The 26,052-nt window shown below is 46.5% G+C and overlaps 1 protein-coding gene and 1 long non-coding RNA gene across 3 annotated transcripts in view; both read left to right on the top strand.

Annotated features, from left to right (window-relative positions):
- The first annotated feature begins 604 nt into the window (after nt 1-604).
- Nucleotides 605-26,052, top strand: part of LOC142774698 (uncharacterized) — a 70,175-nt gene continuing 44,727 nt past the window's right edge. For both annotated transcript variants that reach the window (XM_075875538.1, XM_075875537.1), the window contains exons 1-2: nt 605-1,090; nt 24,956-25,452. In XM_075875538.1, the coding sequence (XP_075731653.1) occupies nt 1,090; nt 24,956-25,452 (498 nt within the window). In that variant the 5' untranslated portion in view covers nt 605-1,089. The remainder of the gene's footprint in view (nt 1,091-24,955; nt 25,453-26,052) is intronic.
- Nucleotides 18,437-20,562, top strand: LOC142774699 (uncharacterized). Its single transcript, XR_012886511.1, has 3 exons — nt 18,437-18,593; nt 19,915-20,000; nt 20,364-20,562. It is a non-coding gene; the product is annotated as an uncharacterized LOC142774699 (long non-coding RNA).

Below are 26,052 nucleotides of genomic sequence, written 5' to 3'. Positions count from 1 at the left end.
GCCGGGTGAGCAGACCGGGCGATCGGGCCGTACGATATAGAGCCACGCTTAATGAGACTCTTCTTGCCTCTGAAAAGTGCTTGAGATAAGCAGCGCGCGTTTCGTTATCGATAGTGCAGCTACTAGGAGTGACGTACTAATAGGTAGCGCCACCGGTGAAGCTGGGAAGGCAACCGAGCTCCTCTGGTACGGGACAGGACACTTGGAGACCTGTGCTTTGAGGAGTAGTTGCCACAACCTCGCACACGTCTTGCTAACAAGTCCCGACAACGACGAGCATATGATTGGTTGTGTTTTCGGTGCAGAAGCTCGAAGAGAAGCGAAGGGTTCATTTTCCTTAACCTTGGTTCGATTAGTGGTGACACAAGACACACGAAAAGGGCTTTCAACGATTATCTAAACTTCCTGTTGGCCATGAATCAGAGACTAAGCAAGAGGAGAAGACAAAGGCAGACTCAGATGACATTGTGGCGTTCCCTGTTTCTAAAGGAGACGTGCTAACGTCACTAGGCGGATATTAACAGCAGGCATAGCAACACAGGAAGATTTTATGCCAACTCTATACGCATAGAGAAACGTTCTGGAGTCAAGAGCACCACGAAAACCCTATTGCAGCGCTATTATTAAAATACGCAGGGAACAACAACCCTGTGAGCTAGCAGTTCATCTGAAGTTCATTTCTATTGAATCTTGGCTGGTGCGAAAAAAATAGCATAACAAATACGGGTGGTCATTGCGTGCAGCAAGAGGACATGGGGTGCAACCATACGGGTGATGAGGTATCTTTGCCAAACCTGGAGACATTTCTACTGAAATTATTGTGAAGTCTGAGGAAGTCTTCATAATAATCTTGCTTGGTGAACAGCGATACACTACAGTCCAAAAGTGCAGAGACATCAAAATAGTCGCCATCCTTTCCAAGTACCGGAATGTGTGTGAACATCGTGAAACACCACGGCGATTATTTCAACGCATGAATCTGCAGCCTTGGTGACTATGTGGAACCGATGGTGCCAAGTCAGCGCAGCTTAGGCGAGGAGGAACGCTGATCAACTTCTACCCTCACAAGTTACTCTGAGACAAACAATCAGTGAGTATTCCTGTTCTTATCGCTGCGATAGTTTTATATGCCGAAGTATTACCCTTAAAGTGAAGTACTGTAGTTTATTGCAGAAGTAGCGACAAAATAGGTTCAGTAGACATCAAGGAATCAATGGGGTGCATGTGGCCGTCAATGCATCTGTGCTCACGCGTCCGCAGCAATAGCTCCATGGCGTCCGAAGCACGTTGCTGTTACTCAAAGGAGCGAAAGACAGTGTCACGATGTTGAACGTTTTTGACCATACCGTAACCACATTATTTTATTTACTTTTAGATGTACCCACAACGCCTTGGGAACATATTGCAATAGTAGCAACTCGACAATGAAAGGAAAAATATTCCCAAAACAGAATAAATGTGTGTTCACGCCTGAAGTTTAAGGCAGGTACTTTGAAAGCAGAGCGTACAGAATGAAAAAAAGAAAGGTAAGACATATGAACAAGGAAACCTGAATGAAATCAGGCACAATCGCACAAAGAAAATTAGGGATAACTGCGGAAGGTTAGAATATAAGAACGATTGTAACTGGGAGGACATTTTAGAGTTCGACATGTTATTGGGAATTCTGTTCCAGAATATAGAAGTATACGAAAAAGCATATTACGAAACACTTCCATACGACAGCCCATTTTTGAGTATTTTACCATTATGGTCCCGAAGCACACACATAAAGTGAGGAGTAAAAAATATACAACCCCATCTTTATTCCTGCGGGACCGCAGTAAATTCAGAAGAATCTACGGGACACAGCTAGCCTCTTCGTATCGATCAGCAGGCTGCGAAATAGACGAGCGCAGACGAAGCATATATAAAAGAGGAGAGTTGTTGGCAGCCCAGGAATTCCAAGGCGCGTGCAAAGATTTTCTTAACAAATAATGTTCGGCATAGTATTTACAGAACTCAGGAGAGGGACACGCAAGCATGTTGCCAATTAAGTTCGAAATGAGGGTCAAAGGCCTGAAGTTAAACACTCCCTATTGAAAATTTCTCCATCATGCATTAAATCAAGCCACTGTTAGGGCGGGAATGTTTATTATCGTGGTGGTATAAACCGTAGTAGAGATAGTGGAGACAAGATCGCATCAGAACGGGATCAGCGCGTACACCAGCATGGCTCCACAGGATCAGACTCTCCGCGACGCCCTTGTGCTCGAAGTGCAAGGACAACTGTGATATAGAACACAATTTGCTTAAATGTCATGAGCTTAAGAAGGAAAGGCAAGGTTTATTTGAGGAACTGCAATAGTTAGGCTCGCCGTGCGACAGCGTGACTGATATTGTGTTTCCGCGTGGTTCCTCGATCTTCAGGAAACAGGTGTCGTGACGTCTCTTGAAATTTTTGATTGCTACAGACTTCGCATGTGACTGGTGGTAAGTGACAATTATGTTTGGGGTATAGTGCAGCGAGATAGAGTACCAGCACAATACTGCACGTGGAATAGCACAAAGGCCGCCATTTTATGCAGGCTTACGTCGCACTATGCACGATTCTTTTTTTAAAAGTCTGCTCGTGCTTAGTTAAAAAACAAACAAAGGACATTAGCTACAATTAGCAAAGAGGAAACCGGGCGGGGCAATTGCCTGCAAATTATGCAAGGCTAGATCCGCCGGCTACGCTACAACATCCTTAACCTTAACCTTAAGATTGGCGTTGTTTCGCGCCTCATTGAGTGCGCTATTAATCTTGTTAATTGTGTTAAATCATATTATTCCGGCGCGCGCAAGAACTACGATAGATCGTACGCGTCGCATAAATTCGGCAAGCCCCACCAAACTCCCCACTGGTTCGCTAAAACCGAAGAAGCCATCCACGGGTCCAAACTTAAGTGCGAGCGAAATCGGGTGAATACCACTACTGAACATTGGCCATTTAAAAGTGAAGAATGGAACGCGTGGGCAGAAAACGACCAATCAGGATTCGTGGTCAGACGTGACCAACGATTGAACTAACCATCGCTTTAATAAACCACTTTATTAACTCGGCCGTATGCACAAGGGCCGCACGTTTCAGATTTTCTAGTAAATCTATCGTATACGAACTGCTCGAACGGTGATTTTTCTCTATCTGAAACGTGTTATTTCAACACCGTTGTTACTGAATTTGCCGACCCGCTCATCCAATGTTGATATTGCAGATATTATCTAATGAATGGCTGTCATGTAAACACGGAAGTCTCGTAACACTCATATATCTGAGCTATAGGACTGATGAGCACGTGTTGCACAATATGAGAAAAGCGCGGATGCAATACCGACGGTTGAGCAAGTGCACGTCACACAAGGAAGGTTTGTTTTTCTAGGAAGTATAGCGCCACGGGGCGACGGACTGCAATGACATGCTATACGCAGAGTCCTTATAGGCGTGTACGTTGCAGTCTCGATTTATTTATGGTGTTTGCTTTTGCCGAGTCAGGCAAAGCACATCTAATGTTACAAACAGCGGTCCGCCAGGGAAGAAACTGAATACGCGGGCGCACATGTTGGTAAATCGCGACGGGCTAGGAACTGGATCCTTCAAAGCGGCTCAAGTTGGAAACTTGAGAGATTAAACCAGAAAGGCCAGCCTTTGTTCGCTATAGGATTCTCGCTAACTTGCGTTGCTAAAACACGCACGCGCATGCACATACGCGAACACATATGCACATACACACATGCATGCTACACGAACGGGGTGTCAATGCAAAAAAAAAACAAGAAAGAAGCTACGAAGCCTCGTCAGAGCTCGCTGTGTACTTAAGTCGCGCCGACAATGCCTATAGGTTACCCAGTTACAAAGTTAAGCAGCAAGCTTCTCAGGCAAATGTATACGTATTATGCGTACTTGATGCCTTTTTTTCATGAACGACCTTTGACTTCACATTCCGGGAGTTTGCCGACGCTGATTCCGTCTGTAGAGAAAGAGACGTGAAAGTACGCGCGCGTCTTCATCACAGCGCATGCTGCTAATTGTAAGATATTACAGTACGTTTACGTTCAAATAAGCTCGTAAACCTGTCACATAAAAGGTTTGTAATTAATGACTATCGCTTCGCTAATCCAAGCTCTTTCAAAAATTCATTGGGCGCTGTTGTTTCATTTCGCCGGTGCAGCACCTCGGCAACTCCCGACGCATGATTTTTATTAAATCCTGCAAACAAAACTACAGCACTCGTTGATACTTTTCTTTCATTATAAATTACACTTGACGTTGTGGGGTTCGTTTCATTTGTTTAGTATAATGCGTTCAACACACAGTTTAACATATTGTAACACAATGTTTAACACATTGCGGAGTTCATTTAATTTCGCCCCTGTCAGCACGTTCGACATAGTAACCAGCGTCGTTGCAACTTACCATCACATGCTTTTATCAAATCATGCAAAGAAAACAGTTAGTATCCCATACCTGACGTTCGAACGCCATTGCGGCATTTTTCATCCATATAGCGCGAGGACGACTGCTGCCGCAGCGGTAATGACTGGTTTACAATTACCAATTTTATAACCAAGTCTCGCACGTATAGAAAACAAGCCTATGCTCATGCGCTTAACACACCAAGGTAGTCCTACTTATTTGCCGGTTGAAAATCTTAGACACTTCATAATACACGAGAATCGGCCTTCGGCAGCACGAACTCGAGTGAGGCAGAAGATGATCACCACGTGATGACGCCACCACATGACCTCACAATGACTTCACATATAGCTAAACTTGTGACGTAATTAAATAGTTAACATGACGTCACGATATGACATCATCCCTTCGTGAAAGGCGGGCCAATCCCAAGGAAACTGAAAAAGCAGGAGTTTCACACTGGTACCATGAAGTTCTGATGGTGGTGCTTGAGGTGTTGAGCATTTTACAGCGAAAGCTTTTATGAGATCACAACTCGGGTCACGCGCTGTTATCCACTGCCGCTGGTGTCCATAACCACATCGCACGAAGTTAGCAAAAAAAAAAAAACTTAGCACTAATGGCACAGTGGGGCTCGAACCTGGGTCCACTGGGTGCCAGCTCAGTTTTCCCAGATCTGAGCTATGACGGTTTTTTTTTCTTATTGCCTTCTTGAGTACAGGTCAAGCTAATCTGACAATCACTATCACACGTGTTTCATGCGTGATAACACATCGAACAAAAATAGTAAATCTTCAACACAGTCGGTAGTCTTATACACATCTCGCACTTTCATAACAGCTTCCACGAAACACTCATTAATGAATAGACCTCTCACATCACAGTGTCTGTACGATAGCATAATACGCAAAACCGAATGAAGACCAAGTAAAAATATAACATCCAAATTTTGCACAGAACTATCACAAGGCAAAAAAAAACGAATTCCATATGGAGTAAGAGGTAAATTTTTTTTTAAAGTCCTCTGTAAAATGTCCCAAAAGAAAATAGCGTTCTTACAATCAATAAACACATGTTCAATGGTCTCAGGTTCGTTACACAGGAGAGAGCTGCTTCCCCATGGTACATACATCCCTTTCTCTTATAGCCACGTTTTTACTGGCAAGGTTCCCGTATGAAGTTTTAAAAAGGAATGTTTTCACATTTAGTGGTATACACATATTTTTCACTCGCTTTAGTACGTCATGACCATATGATTTTTCATGCTTTGAACGGTACAGGGGCACAGGAAAAACATTCTGTATTAAGTCTTTCATAAGGCGCTTACTAATGTGAAAAGAAAGCGCCTTCTGACTTATGACGGTGCCTGTGACTTGGTGGCAAACATGCCATAGGCAGGCTTGATGTCGGAAAATAAATCGTGGTAATACGACTTATAAAGCGCTTTAGAACAGCAAAAGAACAACTAGTCGTCGCACAAAGTGAATTGCGTGGTGAGTGGGCCGTCCAATACTCCAACTTAATACAAAAGCTTGATCTTGTTCCTGTATTAAATGTGGCACATACCCACTTTAGCCATAATTCTCCTTCGTCGTTAGCCACTGCATGAACAATTAGCACAAAATTCCTTGCAAGTGTTTAGCGGATACCACGCTTGTCAGAAGAATTACGAAAAATAGCATAGCGAATCTATTATTAATGACATAGTGGCTATCGAGAAAGAGTGCTTGCAGTAGTTACCCAGTGGGTGTTTGGAAAAGGCTCTGTTCGCTGTGACTGTACTGCGCCTTCCGCGCAGGCCTGGCGTTTTTTTTTTTTTCCGAAGTTATATACCAACTAGGCAGCAAAATGTTCCGCTATCATATGAACAGAAAGCTTCCAATCCCTTTGATCTCGGAGGCATTGTGTTCAGTGCAGAGAGCTTTCGAAGGCATCCAGACGAGGGAGTACGGATACACTGAATGGACATAATAACAACATGGCTCTCCCCTTGAAGTCGTCTTAGGCGAAGGGACCCGGAGATTAGAGGACCCTGTGAGTCAAGTAATTGTGCAGCGTAGGGAACCGGACGCTCCACTGGTTAAGCAGCATTACAATCCTATTTCCACAACTTTTCTTTCACTCTACGTCTGTATCAACCAGCAGAATATTCTCCATTATATTCTTCACTTTACCATGTCATTTGATTTTTCTTTGTTACCAGCACTCAGCATGTATGTCCCCCCCCCCCCCCCCCTTACCTGTGTATGCGTTGGCTGACACGTCAGAAAAGCTTAGAAAAAAAGTAATGATCAGGCTTGATTGGGCTCTTATATTCAAATATTAAAAATAATGACTATTAATTTCGCCAATATAGAAGTTTAATATGGCCAAAAAGTAGCCGAGGCACCAACTTGAAATATTTGTTGCCAGAAGGGGTCATAAAGTAGCCAGTTTGGTGCAATGTAGCCACCAACGGCAACCTCGGGCAACATCCGAAAGTAATAGACCCCGGAGGAAGCGTACCGGAAGCAACTTCCGACTGCGAGCCAAACGGACCACATAAACGCCTCTCTTTATAGAGAGGTAACGCCAGGAACGTAGACACCTTATCACTGGAACTGCTCCCACACTCCCTAAACGGCCACTGCCCGCTTTACCGCTTGCTCCTAATAATATATAAAACAAATAAAAAGAAAGAAAAGACCCGGCATCCACACGTGCACCAGAGCCCAATCACGTGCGGGGAAGCCATTCTGCGGGAAAGAATGCCAGGAACGTGCCGTGGCTCTTCGGCTCCGTGACAGACGTTATATAGGGACCGTGTACGAGGAGTTGGAGTGGGGTAGGTCAGCTATGCTATCGCCAAAGGTTATCGCCATTCCGCGCGTCGTTTACGGCGTGCTGTGCTATAGACTTATAGCGTACGTTACGAAAGAGCACTAGCTGCTCGGGCTCCACCCACTACGGGACGCTTCACTCCGACAAAGTAGCCCTGTGCAACCTGCAAGGCTCGGAGCGGGCATATTTTGTTCAGGAAGAGGATGTGGGGGAAGTGGATGGGAGATGCCGAGGTTATGAACGCTCTCTAAGGGGTAACTTGAGAACCGTGGAGATCGGAGCACAACAACTGCCCCTTAGAATTTAGTTCGGTGCATTCTTACGGCGTAACGCGCCCGGATACGCGTTCTTGTTAAACGAACCTTTCATTAGTTGCAGGTCGCAGTGAAGATGGCATTTAGTTAGCGAAAGAAACGCCTGGCGTATACGCGCAAAGCGCAATAAAGTCTCTCTCTAAGTGGTTCTAAGTGAGAAAGAAAAAGAAAAGTGAGCCCCGTAACTGTCTGCTTCAGCAAGCGACACCTCAACAGTAGCTCACGAGAGATGGGGGTGAGGAGGAATTAAAAAGGTAGGAATAAAGGTATAGAGAAAGAGGCGAGAGGTAGTAAGCGTGAGACCAACGACATATCGAGGGAATAGGAGAGATAGGAAAGATGGAAACACGGTCACGGGAGTCCGAGGACGGGGCACCACTTGCGAGAGCTCTTGTCGGCGTCAGTAGATGGCGTAGAGCAAGTCCAGTCGGTCAGAGCTACACTGTCGTCGAAGGTCGTCGGCGCCAGGAGGTGACGTAGGGCGAGCCCAGTCGGCCAGAGCTACGCTGACGCCGGAAATCGCGAGGGCACAAACGGTCGGCAAGGAATCCAGCAAGCGAGACTGACTCGCCAAAGTCACAGCGAAAGCTGCATGAACACTATTTATAGAATCCGCGGCAAACTAATGATAGTATCTAGAGTTTGACGTTCCAAAACCACGTCATGATTATGGGAGACGAAGTGGAGGGCTCCGCAAAGTTTGACCATCTCGTTGTTCTTTAACGTGCACCTTCATCGCACAATACATGGGCCTGCACAATTTCGTCTCTGCCGAAATTCAACCGCCATGGTCGGAATCAAACCCGCGACCTTCCAGTCAGCACCCGAGCACTGCAGTCACTCTTCTAGTGAGATGGACAAGCGGCGAATTGTCTCGCTGCTGCTAACAGAAGTACGCTTGCAAGGTACCCACCACTCCATCAGTTGATTCAGTGGCTGATGACGATGAAGAATTATGGCTGAGCCCTTTTTAATGGGTTGGAAGCATTCAACGACCATCTCGTAATACAGCTCATAACTTGTGACGCCTGATTACACTATTGGCATTCTGTGACGCCAGGTCGTTATTTTAATATTCTACCACGTTTTATTGCGAAAGACCCCGGCAACGACGCTCAACGCCTAGTTACCCAACGTCCCCGACGAATAAAACCTCGACGTGAGTGAGTACCTTCAGTTCACCGAAGAAGCGCGACCCCACATACAAAATCAAATCAATCAATAATACTCTTTTACTAGTCGTGGGTGTGACGCTATACGTACCCGAAGGTTGATATTGATATGTGGGGTTTAACGTCCCGGAACCAGTGTGTGATTGTAAGAGAGGCCGTTGTGGAGGGCTGCGGAAATTTCGACCATCTGGAGTTCTTTAACATGCACCCAAATCTGAGCACACGAGCCTACAACGTTTTCATCTCCATCGGGAATACAGTGGCCGCCGCGGGAATTCGGTGCACGACCTGCGGGTCAGCAGCCGGGTACGTTAGCCACTAGACAACCGTGGCGGAGCCATACCCAAAGGTCGAACGTGTACATAATAGAATAATTCCCTGCTGCCTGCGTGGTCGCGTTTCCTTTTGTAAAGACCAAGCACCCCACTATCGAGCTCGAAATAAGAATAAGCAATCGTATCGGGCCAGTTGGTATGAATCCATCTTGATAGGAAGCGCAGCAATATAAGCGCTCGTGTTTTTACGCCATCGGCCATACCATGCTGAATGCGCCGGTTCTCGTCCGAAGCGCTCGTGTTGTGTGTTCCACGTAATAGTTGCTGCGCTTCCTACCAAGATCTTATAAGAGTCTCGGCACAGAAGTTCACATTGGGCCACTTGGTTATTGTTTGTTATCGTGAGGAAGCCAACATACGACAGGCCGAGTTCCTCTGACATAGCCCTCCGTCGTCTGTCTCACCGTAATGAATTCGTAACAGCCACATCACGCAAAAGGAGCAGTCGTAGGCAAGATGCGGTAACATAACGCAAAGTGCCTACGGCTACTGCTATATACGCACACAGTCTTCGACGATTCGAAGAACATCGCGAAATGGGTAAACATAAGAGCGGGCTTCTTTTTCTGCTCTAAGCAAACTTGCCAAGCCTTGAAAATTGAAGAATCTCGGCTGATACGGTGCACACCGGTTGTAAAACACGCACGCGCGCAGGCTAAGTCAGGCTTGTGGGGCTGGGTGCGAAAAGTTATTGATTAGCGTTTTACCGGGATCTGCTAAATATAGGCATGGGTGAAGTAGACATTGTCTCAATGAGACGCGGCGCTAAAAATCGCGATAACAGGAAAAACACGATTTTGTGACGTATAGTTATCTTGATTTAAACTGTTAAAACATGTAGAGGAGCAGCGGCGGCGAAAACTGCCTTCACACGGTGCTTCGGGGCATCTTGATTAGGAGGAACGGCTGCGATGGATGAAGCTACCATGGTTTTCGAAGTACTCTTCACAAAGCTAATCGATCTTTTTTTGATGAACTAGTCATTCGAACCACTAAAGTCTTCGCCACATATGTGTTTTACATCGGCGGTATGTTTTACGCAACGGTTTTCGTAGCTAAATGAAGAAGCGATATTATCGGGGGTTTTACGTCCGAAGACCACGATATTGTTATAAGGGACACCGTAGTAAAGGGCTCCGAAAACTTCGACCATCTCGAGTTTTCTTTAACGTGCATTGGTGGCGAACAGTACACGGACCTCTACCATTTTCCCTCCATCAAAATGCGACGGCCGTTGAAACCATGACCCGGTTCGGGTCAGAAGACGAATACCCACTGATCCTCCGCGGTGGCCCGTGCTCACGATTGCAGCAGAAAAAGAAACATACAGCGAAACTAAATGATCGAAGATAGCACAACCGCATTTCGTATATAGAGTACTTCGCTGTAAGAAAAAATATGTAAAAAGAAAGAGAGAGAAAGTTCGGTTTGCAAAACACTCGCCTAAGTTGGCGCTTCTCTTGGCGTGCATGTCAGCAAGGACGTCCTGGTTTACTCGCAAATGCATCGAGTACAACGCTTCTATTGAATTCAGAAAGCTAGGACTCTGAATAGGCGGCCCACACTTCAAGGGCCACTTTCCTTGACGTGCTGGCTAACCTCCCTGTCCTTCCTCTTTCATTCCTCCTCCTTCCTTGACGTGTATTGCTTGTTTATTTGCTTGATGGTGAGGAACCCTCTCAAGGAGCTGTGACTGAAAGCATTCTTATGTCGACGCTGGTTTGGCAGACGCTAGAAGAACCCTGACAATACACAAGAAAGTAAATAACAAAGAAACAAAGTCTTTTTATCTGTCTGGACGCTGTTGCGTAGGACGGGCCGATCCCGCCGCTGACCTCCACTGTTGAGAACGACGGACCGATCCCGCCGAAGCCACCACTGTTGAAAAACGGCGGACCGACCCCGCCGAAGCCACCACTGTTGCGAAAGACGGCGACGCCAACACGGCCCCGGAGGCGCCACTGCTTTCAACTCCGCCGGGAAGGTCACCAGCCGTTTGGTAGCGTATGTTTATCAGCTCGCGACTGCTTCTGCGCAGAGCTGATAAGACGAGCGGACGAGACGACGGTGAGTTAAACAAGGTTTATGTACAGCATATTTACAGAGGCGTTACAATTTCGGCACTGGGGCCGACAGAGACTCGAAGAGCCGAGCTCTTCTCTCTAACACATAGGTCAGTCTTTCGCCTAAGACCGCTGACTCACACACATGTCGGCACTCCGACACGGGGACGCCTCTCACATAGGACCGCCGATCGCGACACGCCGCAGGGCTTCTTTTATTTGCACCGGGTCCAACCAAAGTGTCCAATCAGAAGCGCCGCGGGTCGTCCGGGCAGATTCCGCCAATGGGGCCCGCCGCGCCATGCGTCAGACCACCAGGCACGAGAACGCCGGCTCGCTGTCACGCGCGCCGATGACTCAATGCACGTGGGCGAGAGAGGCGCCGCGCGTGTTCACGCCGTTGAGATGTTCGCGTCGGGCAGACGGCGGGCTGGCCTTGACCCAGATTGCCTTTTTCAGAGGCACGGTCGTTTGACGAGGACTCGCTGGCATAACAGCACCCCCGCCGCCAGACAATGCACCGGAAAGACGAGCTGCTTCCACGGGGCTCGGATGTCAGGTGCGCTCGTTCGCCTGGTCCCTCCAGGTTCGCCTCCAGGGCCATGGGGAGAATACAGCTCCAGACTGGTCCGGGAACACATCCCATTTTTGACGACGGATCCCAGCTCCACTGGCTTGTCGCCACAACTTGCTGACCAGCTTCACTCGTCTCTTCTGACCATCTTCGGGTTCAGCACTTGTCGATGGTTCTGCAACTTGCTAAGAACGGTTCGACAACAGACAACACACGACACAAGCAAGCGCCTTCGGTCACCCGACAGAACACCAGACAAAGTATAATACAACATATACCTATCTACGTGTTTATCGGAATTTTGTTCCCTCTACATCAAGAGGCACATGTGGGACACAAGACTCTTAAAATGACAACTCCATTTTTTTTTCCCACGTACAACAACGTAACGAATTAGAATACCACAAAGTTGGCCCCTTGAGATCACTCTGAACGAGAGCGCTCAGCCCAGGTCGTGATGAGGTAAAAATTTTGCCCCGAATCGCCAGCGAGAAACCGAAAGGTTGAGAAGTTACTAGCTGGAACTCACTGCTCAATGCACCTGCCTTAGCGTTTACCTTTCCTTTATTTTTTTTTTTTGATAGCGAACGTCAAAGTTGCGCTGTGGAGCAACATGCTCCACTTCAGTAACCGGCCACTTTTAGGCGACGATACCTATGCGGCACCAAGAGCGGCTCACACTTTCGACGTTGCACAGGGGAACAACGATACGGCTTGCTACTGATTGACTCCTCACCGCTTAGCTCGATATCGTGTTCGATCACCGTCGTGTCTCCGGGACGGTCCGACAACACATACCCAAACTCGGAAACAATCTTTCTCAGGTCCTCTTTCTCAGGTCCTCCTTTACTTAAGCTAGGCTCTAGGTTCAGCTGTTCCCAGATTACTTTCGATCTCCTTTCGATTACCTCACTAGAACTAAAAATTTCTGCTTCCTCTTCCTCTGAAGCACTTAAGAGTAAATTTACGACTGCTTTCAAGTTACTGTGATAAATTTTGTTCGGCCGCCTTCCTAATTTCTCTTCACAATTGGTATCAGAAAGCTTCGATACTGCTTTTGCGGGCCCTTCCCAGTCAACCTCAAGCTTGTTCCTCTTGGACGGCTGCAGCAGCGTTACCTGATTATCAACTTCAAAAGCACTCTTCTTCACCGATTCGTCGTAGTGCTCCTTTGACAGCACTTTTGACGCGTTTTTCTGGCTTTCCACTCGCGCTTCAATTTGGCTTTCCACTAGCGCTTCAATCGAGAGATCCTCACGCTGCCCTCGAATGAGCGTCTCTCGATCAACTCTCGGCAGCTCGCTCCAACTTTCCGCAACAGGCGAGAGCGTTGCAACCCTCTCGCTCTGACTCAATGGCGCCACGTCGTCTCCCCCAGCGCATACCGCGCCGGCCGCTCCCGCGACGGGCCGCTCGCGTGACTGCTCACATGACTCATGCGGAAAATTTCCTTTCTGGGGTTCCGTCGACCCGCCGACAAGGTCACTTGAGAGTTCACCGCATTGAACCAGATCAAGCTGCCGCGATAGCTTCCGCGCTTGCGATCGCGTGAGAGCCATGCACGCTAAGTTGGGGAAGAACGATTTGCCCTGCTCTTTGAGAAGCTGCTCCGAGTTGTTGGAGAAAAGATAAGAAAAACGACCATTCAGCGCGGCAGACACAGCCGCTTCGGTGCAAAGCTTACCGAACGGGCCTTCAATGACAACGGTGGCGATTGGTAAGCGAACACTCTGCTCCTCGGCGACTTGCCTGATCCACGCGCATTCTCCTGTGAAGTCATCCGGAGACACAAATGAAGGATGGACAACGTCCATGGTTGCCGCTGAGTCTCTAAGTGCTCGGCACGTTTTCTCATTGACCCTAATTTCTTGGAGATATGGCTCCAACAACCGAATGTTTTTTTCTGATTCTCGGATCGTTGCGAAGGCAAACTTTTCCTGACAGTTTCTAGCGATGTGCCCTTCCTTTTTACAGTTGTAGCAGATTAGCGGCTTCCGTTTGTTTTCCGATTCAAATGCCTGTGTGGTAGAAACCTCACTCGATTTCTCCGCTTCTGTTTGCCCTTCCCCTACACTGTCCTTCGTAAGAGACGGGTCCTTCTTGAAATTACGGTGCGGAGCGGGTCTCCGTTGATCAGGTTTCTTTGAAAAGCCCTCTTTTCTCTCATTCTTTTCAACGCGCACTGCCCTGCTGTGCAACTTTCGACGAGTATAATACTCCTCAGCTAACTCTGCTGCCTTGTTTAGCTGTACTTCACCAAGTCTGTCCTGCAGCCAAAGCCTGACATTATCCTCGATGCAGCGGTAGAATTGCTCCAATGCAACGCATTCCACCACTTTATCGCGGTCGTCATAAACACCTTCGCCCTTGAGCCATTCAATTAAATCGGCTTTAAGACGAAACGCGAAGTCAACGTGTGACTCATTCCCCTTTTCAGCATACCGGAACCTTTGCCTGAAAGCCTCGGGTGACAACTTATAACGTCTCAAGAGCACTTCCTTAACCTCGTCATAGCTCTCAAACGCTTCCCTCGACAAGCAAGTTATCGCGTCGGACACTTCGCCGGGAAGAAGAGCTAGCAGGTTCCGCGCCCAAAGAGACCGCTCCAAAGCGTTTCGCTCACAGACGTGTTCAAACTTGACGAGATACTTCGCCATGTCCTCGCCTACTACGAACGGTGGCAGTTGGTCCCGAATTCTAAAACCGCTGACCTGAATCGTCGGAGAAGCTACGCTAGGCGCCTGCGAACACTGTAGGATTGCCAATTCTAGTCGTTTCAACTCTAGGCGCTCTTGTCTCTCGGCCTCCTCGCGCTCGCGACGTTCGCGCCTTTCAGCTTCTTCACGTTCGCGAGCTTCGCGCCTTTCTTCACGTTCGCGAGCTTCGCGCCTTTCAGCCTCCTCACGTTCGCGAGCTTCTACTTCTCGCCTTTCAGCCTCCTCACGGCGTGCTTTGATATCCACCCAGGCCTCATCGACTTCCTCAGCCGACACTCCCTCATCCTTCATGATCTCAAGGATCGCTTGCTTTCGTTTCGCACGGCCCAAAGTAATGCCGAGTTCCTCACAAATTTCGATGAGTTCCTTCACTTTAAGGTTCTCCATCGTTCACACTAGCCTCTTGCTGTTTCCCCTGTTAAGAATCTACTTGCCGTACCCACTATAAGCCTACTAGCAAGACGCGCAAGCAATTTTTCACACTCCCGTGTTTACCCCCTCCGCATTAACTTTGGTTTCAAAGCGCTTCGACTTGGCTTGAAACGATCAAAGCTCACTTCAATGCTTCACACAGCCCTTCTCTAAACTACTACAACCTGAGCTAGAGTAGTCTGGTGAACTGAGGGGAAAACATAAGGCACTCACCGCATCGATGTCGCTGACGCCGGCCGATCCCACCGCTGCCACCACTGTTGCGTAGGACGGGCCGATCCCGCCGCTGACCTCCACTGTTGAGAACGACGGACCGATCCCGCCGAAGCCACCACTGTTGAAAAACGGCGGACCGACCCCGCCGAAGCCACCACTGTTGCGAAAGACGGCGACGCCAACACGGCCCCGGAGGCGCCACTGCTTTCAACTCCGCCGGGAAGGTCACCAGCCGTTTGGTAGCGTATGTTTATCAGCTCGCGACTGCTTCTGCGCAGAGCTGATAAGACGAGCGGACGAGACGACGGTGAGTTAAACAAGGTTTATGTACAGCATATTTACAGAGGCGTTACAATTTCGGCACTGGGGCCGACAGAGACTCGAAGAGCCGAGCTCTTCTCTCTAACACATAGGTCAGTCTTTCGCCTAAGACCGCTGACTCACACACATGTCGGCACTCCGACACGGGGACGCCTCTCACATAGGACCGCCGATCGCGACACGCCGCAGGGCTTCTTTTATTTGCACCGGGTCCAACCAAAGTGTCCAATCAGAAGCGCCGCGGGTCGTCCGGGCAGATTCCGCCAATGGGGCCCGCCGCGCCATGCGTCAGACCACCAGGCACGAGAACGCCGGCTCGCTGTCACGCGCGCCGATGACTCAATGCACGTGGGCGAGAGAGGCGCCGCGCGTGTTCACGCCGTTGAGATGTTCGCGTCGGGCAGACGGCGGGCTGGCCTTGACCCAGATTGCCTTTTTCAGAGGCACGGTCGTTTGACGAGGACTCGCTGGCATAACAACGCGCATCCGGCATTTTATTTGGGGTAGAAATGACGGGTCAATCTGCTGTTTTGTGAAGTAGACAAGCGCTGACCGGATGCTTGTACCGACAAAGCATATTGAACCCGTTGATGCGATTTCAACTCTTCAATTTTTTTCCTTCAATATTTACAGCATTCTCAGGATAAGGCATTTTCATCGTCAGCCGTGCACAATTGTAGGGTGAGCTTACTATATACTTCTATAATAGCTTTAGGATTCGGGCGTGCGTTCTTCAGTCGCTTGTCAAACGAGGGGAAAAGATATTCAGGCGATTCAAGAAGTGCCGAACCGGACTGAACAAAGTTTTCTGCATAGCAAACCATACGGACCTACTGTGGTAGCTTATAGACTGAGGCGTCACACTGCTGAGCACAAGGACGCGGGTTCGATGCTTGCTTATGGTGGCTACATATTGATGGAAGCAAAAGTCAACGCGCATTTATTTTTAAACTTCAAAGGACCATGAACCACTCCGCGAACCGCTTTTAGGCGCGCTCTTTAATACAAAAAGAGGGGAGGGGCGGTGATCTAAAAGCTAAGCTACTCTGCTGCTGACCCGCAGGTCGCTGGATCAAATCCCGGCAGCGGCGGCTGCATTTCCGATGGAGACGGAAATGTTGTACACAGTAAAAAATTTTACACCCAAAAGGGTGTAAAAAGGGTGCTTTTACGAGAAAGCACCCTTTGCAACACCCTTCAACACCCATAAATGGTCGATTGAAAAAAAAGCACCCATTTGTTTGGGTGCTTGCCTCGATAGCACCCTAAAATAGGCTCTAAGGGTGTTTTTGTGCCTGAGAAGGGTGTAGGTGACTATTCATCAGATGGAATATGCAGCATAAGAAGAACACATAATTATAATATTTGGTATTTTACGTCTCAAAAACCTCGATATGGTTATGAGGGTCGTCGTAGTGGAAAGCTCTAGAGATTTTGACCATTTGGTGTTCTTTAATGGGCGCTGATATCGCGCAGTGTCTACCTTTTCGCCTCCATCAGAATTCGACTGCCACGGCCGGCATCGAACCCGCAACCTTCGGATTGGCGGCCGAGCAGCGTAGCTACTGCACGAGTATGTGGACCTTGCGTTAAATGACGGCCTAATTGACTTAGAATGTGTGAAGGTGCTCTCCGAATACAGCAGAATGCCAGCAGAAGCAAATCGCGTTTCATCTATAATGGCAATTAACTGCAATCCACGTTACGAAAGCTCACCTTAGCGTTGGTTATAAGCTACATGTTTGCTGTGGATTATATACAGGAACATAATGTTCGCCCGAGTATGGGTGTGTGTGCGTGAGCCTGCGCATGTGTTCGCGTGTAAGCGCGATTGTGTGTACACCCGTGCATGTGTGCGTGCGCGTGTATGTGCGAGTCCGTGCTTGTGTTAAGCGTGCCTGTGCACATGTGTACGCCCATGCATGCGTGCGTTTACGGTCGCGTGTGTGTGTTGCCGTATGTGTGTGCGCCTGTGAATAAGTATGCGTGTGCATCAGCCCGTGCGCCCTCAAATTTCGTGTGTGTGTGCGGGGGGAGGGCACTGCTTCTTAGTGTTTAAGGTCCCACACCTGTTCAGACTGGGAGTCTATATGGGAAGTGGCTTAAGAAATGGCGGTGGTCAAGGCACTGTACACTAACTATTCAGTACATGGAAAACAGCTGCACATTTTCGTACCTCATCATTGCTTACGAACTTGCTGTGGTAACTGATTAGCTCCGTTGAGGCGCTTCTACGCTCGAAAACGTGGGTTATGACCAATTCACACGGAAAGCTGTCACTGCACTAATGCACAACCATCGTTTATATGAACAACGTTTAACAAGAACGTGCACTGCCTTTGCTACAGGTGCTTAGCTAGCTCATTGGGCAACCATATGGAATTATGTGCTGATCTTGTGGTCAGCAAAAAGTTTGTTATAACAACCTCGGCACGTTTCGTGGTGCATGACAAGCCTTCTAAACATCCGCTACTGTGGATTAATTTGTTCCAGCTTCGACTACGCATTCAGTGTTTGCGGCACCATACGCGGAATCGCCTGACACAGACAATGCAAAAAGAAATTTCTCTGAAAAAAGGTGTAGCGATGCTCTCCCGCTAATGCCACCGAGGACGAAATAATTATTGTTTCTGGCCATTCCATGGTGCACTTTGTTTTGCGCAAGTTTTGCTTCACTATTTTTCGCCCACTGCAATCGCATTCCGTCAAAATACTCAAAGAACCCGAGGCTGGTAAATAACCTGCGTCGCTGTGCGACTGGCTGGAAGGAGAGTGGCCGTTTACAAGGAGTCATTCCGCGTTGAACGGCCGTCCGCCGTAAGCGCCATAGCGTTTGCCTTTCGACGCCGTCTAGGCGGGTTTGGCGCTCCCCCCCCCCGCTCAACCCGGCCAGCGTTGCTCCCACAACGGCGGCGTAGATAAGCGAAGAGTTGCGTCACCGAACACCTGCGTCGACAGCTGCGGCGCCGCCACGCCGCCGCCAGTGCCTCCTCCTTCTCTCTCTCAGTGTTGCCCTCTCTGTCTCATCAGTCTTTCAAATGCGTTGCGTTGGTCGGGGGTCTTGGTCGCTGTGTGTGTTCTAGCGAACAGGCGCATATTCAATGGTGGTCACGCACGGCACCGTGTTCGAAGTGACGCTCGGATTAAGGAATATTCATGGAGGGGCGGACACGGACAACGTGGGCCTGTTAACGGTGAGTGTACTGTTTTCCTAGGTAGTAATCGTACAGCGCTAGCTGGGCGCCGGCAGCAGCTCTGCCGAAGTAGGCTGCCAGCCATTTACAACAGCATGCGTTCGCGGGCCTGTTGCAGATGCCCGATTAAACGTGGGACTTAACGAGTTCAAACTGCTATGCGCGATGTTGTGTAAGTGCCTGCATCACTCCTACAGTGAGGGATGTGATCACTTAACAAGGGCGGGATTAGTTGCTGATCGCACATTGTCTCTACACTGCACAAAGTGATTGATATTGTTTTATATAAGATGTGCTTTGCGCTACATCGTAATAACATTTCTATTAATACTAAAATGTGCAACGTGCTTCTGTAGGTGTAAGCGCAAAAAAAGAAAGAAAAAGCAAAAATTATGTACAGAGGCGCACTGTACGAAATGGCTTTTTTTTTTGCTTAAAGACGGTATAGTTGGAGGTGCTGATATGCCGCGATGCTCCCAGCACGTGCGCCTCGGTCTTTTAAGCTATTTAGGACAAGTGCTACCAGCAACAGGGAAAGATCTAGCAGACTTCCAAAGGCGCGTTGTTGTGGCCATCGCCGTGCGTTGTTTTCCCTCGTTTCTGTTTGCTGTTTTCGTGCTTCGCTTTCATCTGCGATAATGTTCGGCGTTATAACAGAATCGAGAGAGTATACGTGACTGTTGGAGCTATGTGCGGTTTATCTAGCATAAGTCATGGCTGCTGCAACGTAGTCGGCGTCCGCGCGCGTTGGTGTCGTTCGAGCGCTCTTACTTGCGTGATTGTGTTTAACTGAGTATTTAGGCACGGGTTACGTTTGTAAATTTCGTAGTCAATAATCGCTAATAGCGTGCCCCTGATTGCCATCAGAGGATGGGCTTGGTTGTCGAAATATGACAGACGCTTTTTCTGAAAGCAAGCTTTGAATTTTTTTTTAAAAGAAGTACTTTCATACGTGCAAGGCAGTGCCTATTGCAGGCCCGCAACTCTTTAAAAACTGGACGAGCTATCACATCTTTTATCAAATTACAATGAATTAAGATGATTGAATTATAGATGACGAATTTCTGTGCTAGATTAGGTGAACAAAACACATGTTCGCAGCCCTACGTCTAGAAAGCAGGCAAATAGGAAGCACAGCGTCAAATTTGGATTAGATTCCATTGACGGAGCGTCTTGTGAGTGTAGAAAGAACGAGAAAATTGTTCATTTTTGATGCCCTTATAGAGGCAGTCAGAATTGCACTGATTGGTGACTTGTAACAGTTCCTCAGATTGTTAGAGGCGTGATTTAGGTAAGTAAATCTTTTACTTTTTTTTTGCAGACCTCTTCGCTAGTGCCACGCCCAAGATCATTTGTTCTCATGTAAAAGAGAAAGCAGAGATGTCTTCACTGTTTGTACATGAAGAGGTAAGTTTCTTGTGCGTTTTGATTAATGCTACATGTTCTAAACGTTGTACTTTAAGAATTGCTTTTCACACTGGCTCACTACCCTAGAAGGAATTTGATTCTTAAGTGAGTTCAGGCTTTCGTAAGTGCCATTTTTGAGCTGTAGTCTTACACTTCATCTCATTTCGGGAATTCGCTGTATGCTGGAAAACTCTTATCTTTATCATACGAAATTATTGGAATGTATGGGTTGTATGCTTCGAGTTCAGTGTAATGTCAATTACACGCCATTTCGAAGGATACACACTACACATTCTTTATATATGGTGCTGCCAGAACTGCACGAAAATTTTTTATGAGAAGTCATATTTGCTCTTATTACAGGATGAGAGGGTGCCGCTGACGTCCTGCGTAGTCTACCCTGGACCCAGCCTAGAGCAAGCCTACTTCCTGAACCTCCACATGGATAACCGAAAAATCTTCCGTGTCAGTAATGACGAAGAAGGAAGGAGTGACAGCACTGATGAGTTGATTTTTTTTTATTTTCAACATTGTCTACGGCCGCAAGGCCTTTAACAACCACCGTTATTGAGCGGCTTTTTCTCGGCGTGAGTTTGGAGTTTATCAAAGAAGTTGTTCAGGCAGTACGACGCTGAAAATTTTAGTGTCACAATGCCTGAACAACTTTTTCTAGTGTGTTCATGTTAGATGAACAAATATTGTTATTTCTGTAAGTTATTTTGCTTAAATATAGCTGGACCATTCCATGCCAAACGTCCCAGCCACTTTGGCGACCATCTGAATTGTATTTGAAAAAAAAAATGTGCTGACTTACTGCGTTGAAAACAGTGAACTGCTAGAATACTTCAGCGAGAAAAAAAGTTTTGTTCATGTGGCTGGCTTATAACTTCCTGGCATAATGCCGTCTGTGTGCTGTTTGTGGAAAATTTTGTTTTAAAACTACCGCTTATTTTTTCTAAAGCAGATTCGGTCTACCTGTTAACTAAATGTGCTTCTGTAAGGTATTTGAATCTCAATAATAATAGTGCAATTTTTTTGCCACATTCGCTTCCAAGAATAAAGCCAAAATGTGTTATGTTTGCATTTTTTATTGCAATATTGCACTTTGTATGAATATCTGAGCAGTGAATACTTACTCCAAAGAAGGTATATTCTGAGGAAAAAATATCTTTATACCTCTCAAGCTGCTGAAATATACGAGAAAATATCACGAATTTCACAAAATCGTGATTTTTGTCCGTATTGAGATGCAATTTGCTCCATGTTGTGATACAATGAAAACTCATCATTATACCTAAACTGTAAGAAAATGAAATTCTTTTCTGTAATAAAAATCTTATCGCAAAAAGGACAGGAAAGAGCGCTGTCAACTGAATTTTATTGAAGGTGCTACGAGCGTTTTTATACTGAGCACAAGACCAGGGCTCATCTGCAACAACACATGTGTGACCATGACAAAATAATTTTAACCGAGAAAAGAATACTCTTTTTCGGAAAAGATAAGTGAAGATGTACTGATGCATTGATCCTTGGCCTTCCTGATAAAGAGTTCTAAAATCTCTCATTTTTCTGCTTGCTTTTTTTTCAAAAACCGTGTTTTATGAAACCTAGGACTACACTTACATTCTTTACAATGTCCGGTCATGAGATTACTATAGCCCTTCTTAACATTTGAAGCATGCTGTCTTGCTTGATAATTGAAGCATTGCCCAGTTTGTCCTATGTTTACTTTTCCACGTGTTAGCGGTATCTCATACACATTAGATTGGCATTCAGTAAACCTATTCTAGTGATGAATGGTGCAAGATTGACTATTCCTGTTGCTGTAAGTACATGCACTTTTGAAAGCTTGCAAGAGGTGGAAAACAACAATGTCATATCTGCTGGCTCTTTTCCTAAAATTGTGAGACACCTTATTTACGTAGTACCATCTGACATGCAAAGGTGATTGATCATTCTCTTTTTCTTTTGGTCCTGTTTCCTTTAACTTTACTTTCTGCAGGAGGGTTTCGCAAACAAGTGTGATGATGCTGTTGGGGTATTGGCTGGTGCTATCAGCCCAGGAGTGCTAAGAATGTTCTGCCTTTTGATAGTGGGCATTCAAAATTAATAGAAAGAGGAATTGATACCACATGTATTCAGGCCACCCTTCAGAAGTCATGTTAGCACAAGGGTGAGGTCAGGCTTAAAAACTAGATTAAAAGACTAAAAGATGCTGGGTATCCCAACAGAATCTTCACACCCGTTTGCAAAACCCTCCTGCAGAAAGTAAAGTTAAAGAAGACAGGACCAACAAAAAACAATGACCAAAACCTTTGCATGTTATACCACATCACGTGTCTCACAACTAGAAAATTAGCCAGCAGATATGATATTAGCGTGTTGTTTTCCACCCCTTGCAAGCTTTCAAAAGTGTGTGTACTAAACAGCAACAGGAATAGTCAATCTTGCCCCATTTGTCACGAGTATAGGTTTACTTAATGCCAATTTAACGTTTGTAGAAATATTTTTTATCAGGTAAACCAATGATCAGTGCATCACTACACGTTCACTTATCCTTTCCGAGAGCGAGTATTCTTTTCACAGTTAAAATTATTTTGTAGTGCTCACACGTGTCGTCGCGCATGAACACGGTTCTTGTACTCCGTACAAAAGCGCTCGTAGCACATTCATTAAATTCAGTTGACAGTCTGTGCTCTTTCCTGTCCTTTCTGTCTCTTCCTAAAGTTGTCGCGCTGTGACTAGCACACAACCACGATGAACCAACTCTCCCAAATTAAGCTCTTGTTACGTAACACGTAGACGGAGTTTCGTATGGAAAGAAGGAGCGGTGCTTTTAAAATAAAATTTTTCACATACAACACCTAGACGGCATTCCAGAAAGTTCAGAAGGCAGCCACGTGACCAAATATTTTTCCTCTCCTAAATATTCCAGAAGTTCACTATTTTCAATGCAGCTCGAGTTTTTCGAATACATTTGAGATGGTTGCCAAAATGGCTGGGACATTTGGCATAAAGTGACCCAGCTGTGTCATTAGCCATAATTATGCATTACCTCTTTTGTTTTTTGTGTGTCCTGACTCAGTTTTGTGTTCGTTTTTAGCATATTGTGTTTCTGATCATTGTATTGGTTTCTTAAGTATTCGATAAAGTTATATGTGCGAAAACCCGTATATGATTGCATGTACATCATTTCTCATAACCAATTGTTATACATCCAGGAATACAAAGCTTAAACCACTGTGATTGTATACATTTGAAAACACTATCCATATATATTTTTGTGTGCATCACTTCTTGGGAACGATTGTGTACATGAAGGCGTATATAGTGAAATCATGGTGATTGTATATATTTGAAAGAATCATAAGTATATATTTGCCTGTATTTCATTCCTGTTAACCGATTGTGTACACGAAGGAGTATTAAACTGGAAACCACTGGGATTGTAGATACTTGAAAGAATTATAGGGATATATTAGCGTGTATTTCATTTGTAGTCTCCATGTACTTGAAGCAGTATACTAAACTGAAACCAGTGTAATTGTATGTTGCAAAGAATTGTCAATAAAGTGAAACTGAAATGATATAATAAACATTTGAGGTGTTGCATGTGTAGTGTACGTATACATGAACGTATATCTGGTGAAAAAGTTGTGTGGCAGAAGAAAAGTTTGTTTTATTTGCCTATTAAATAAACGCAATATGCAAGGGCAGCAAGGCTTCATTTTCTGTAACGCACATTATGCATATACACTGAAGTATATATAGATCCAGCACAAGTTCATACACGATTGTACGCGTTTATATTTTTGCCCACACGCAATGAATGGAGCTCGACAGGTGGTGCGCCATCGATAATCAGGACCACTTTCTTCAAGTAGTGTTTAATCAGTGCATGCTGATATCTGTTGGTGGCAGTATTCGCCACCCCTGCCATGGGCACTCAACACCCTTGTGCACCCTTCTCGCACCCTCCTCAGAGGGTGCTAAAAAAGTGATGGACATTGAAGGCACCCTTTCTTAAGGGTGTTTTTTTAACACCCTACAGTTTTTTTACATGTACACCCTATTCTAAGGGTGCATGGTAAAGCACCCTTTTTGGAAGGTGCTGAATTAACACCCTTAGGGTGTCGTCCACGGGACAAGCTCATTTACACCCTTCTGGGTGTAAAAATTTTTACTGTGTAGGTCCATGTGCTCAGATTTGGGTGCACGTCAAGGAACCCCAGGTGGTCGAAATTTCCGGAGCCCTCCACTATACGGTGTTTCTCATAATTATATGGTGGTTTTGGTATGGTAAACCCCACATATCAATCAATCAATCGATCGATCGATCGATCTATCAACCATACAGAGGCCTGTGTTAACACCCTTTCTAGCTTCCAACGACTCTTGTTTGCCGTCACTCAACTATAGAGATGAATAAAAAGAGGCATTTTAATCAGGTCACGTATGCCACCATATGCCCACGCCACGCTCTATAGTGAGCTAACATTACACACTAGCAACTCTAGCGCGCATGTTTATCACAACTTGTCAAAACAAACGCGTTTCACCACACGCGCCCAACGTCACCACGCTTTGTGACGTAAATTATTTTCCCATTGCCAGCATTTCCAGACTAGCATAGCGTGCTCGTCGGAACAAGAGCAAGTGCTTAAAGCGTATGACACGTCTTGTTACTCTGCTCGTTCTTGACGCGTTCAAAGAATTTTTCGGCAATTGGTTCGCGACGCAATAAACTCCGACACTGAGGTCATTCAACGATTACTTGGCGGTTGCCAACCCCTTTGAGTGCACGTTAAGGAACCCCAGTAAGCTATCATAATCCGTTGTCTTCCGCTAGGATGAGAAACCACTAAGCTTTGTATAACGAAGGGCCTATTGTACTGAACACAGTAGTTCACACTACAATAAAGCCATTTTCTCTTGTTTCTGTATGTTCTTCGCAGTGCCACTAGCCGACGAAGCTTCCAGTTACTCCAAGTCACTGTCGACTCCGTGTTCCACGTCCCCGTACCGAGAGCCGGACTCCTCCGGAGCGCGCCCGCACGACCTGTCTAGAACGACGACGTCGTCGTCGACGACTGCGTCCCCCGTCACCGAAATGCTCTTCGGAGTACCGTCGCCACTGCCGTTGTCACCACTCTCCACGTCTTCGTGCCCGTCCTCTTCACCGTCGATCTCGACGACGTCTTCCACGGCGTCGTCTTCCGGCGGTGGAGGCTTGAAGTCGTTAGTTCCGGTCTCACTTCCGCCACCTATTCCGAGACCTCCTGGTCGGGCGCTGAGGACCCCGAAGTGCGCCCGCTGTCGCAACCACGGCGTCGTCTCTTGCCTCAAGGGTCACAAGAGAAGCTGTCGTTGGAAGGACTGCCGCTGTCCAAACTGCCTCCTGGTGGTCGAACGCCAGAGAGTCATGGCTGCGCAGGTGGCTCTCCGAAGGCAAGTGTTTCTGCTTGAAGATTTTTAATCTATCGGCTGTTTTACGTATTGGCTTCGGTGCCGTAATGTTGGGCTGGTAACGTTGCCGTTTGCCTTCCCACCCAGATAGCTTGCCTCCCTGCCATTTTTGTACTCTTTCTCTCGCTTATACTTTGAAAAATCTCTCACATCTCCCCGTAAAGGGTACTGTGAGTCTATAGCTATGCGAAGCAGCCACACGCTTTGACTTCTATAAATAGGTGCCCTTTATTCATAACTGGACGTACTAACCTATATATATATATATATATATATATATATATATATATATATATATATATATATATATATATATATATATATATATATATATATATATATATATATATATATATATATATATATATATATCTTAGCTCTTGAACATTACCACGGACGTTTATGGCCGCGCATACAGCCGTATTGTGAGCCCTCGCCTCCGCCACACCCATGCTCATGCCTTCAGTCATACTACTACGCTGTGTGTGAGAAAGCAAGTCGAGTAAGCATTTTTATTATACAGGGCAGTGCAACGCCGCTAGCGCTGTCCGCTCATATATACTAGAGCACGCGCTGGAGTGGGGCG

Source organism: Rhipicephalus microplus, chromosome 10 (genome assembly GCF_043290135.1).
Source record: "Rhipicephalus microplus isolate Deutch F79 chromosome 10, USDA_Rmic, whole genome shotgun sequence".
NCBI lineage: Eukaryota > Metazoa > Arthropoda > Arachnida > Ixodida > Ixodidae > Rhipicephalus > Rhipicephalus microplus.
This window is presented reverse-complemented; position numbering and strand designations above follow the sequence as displayed.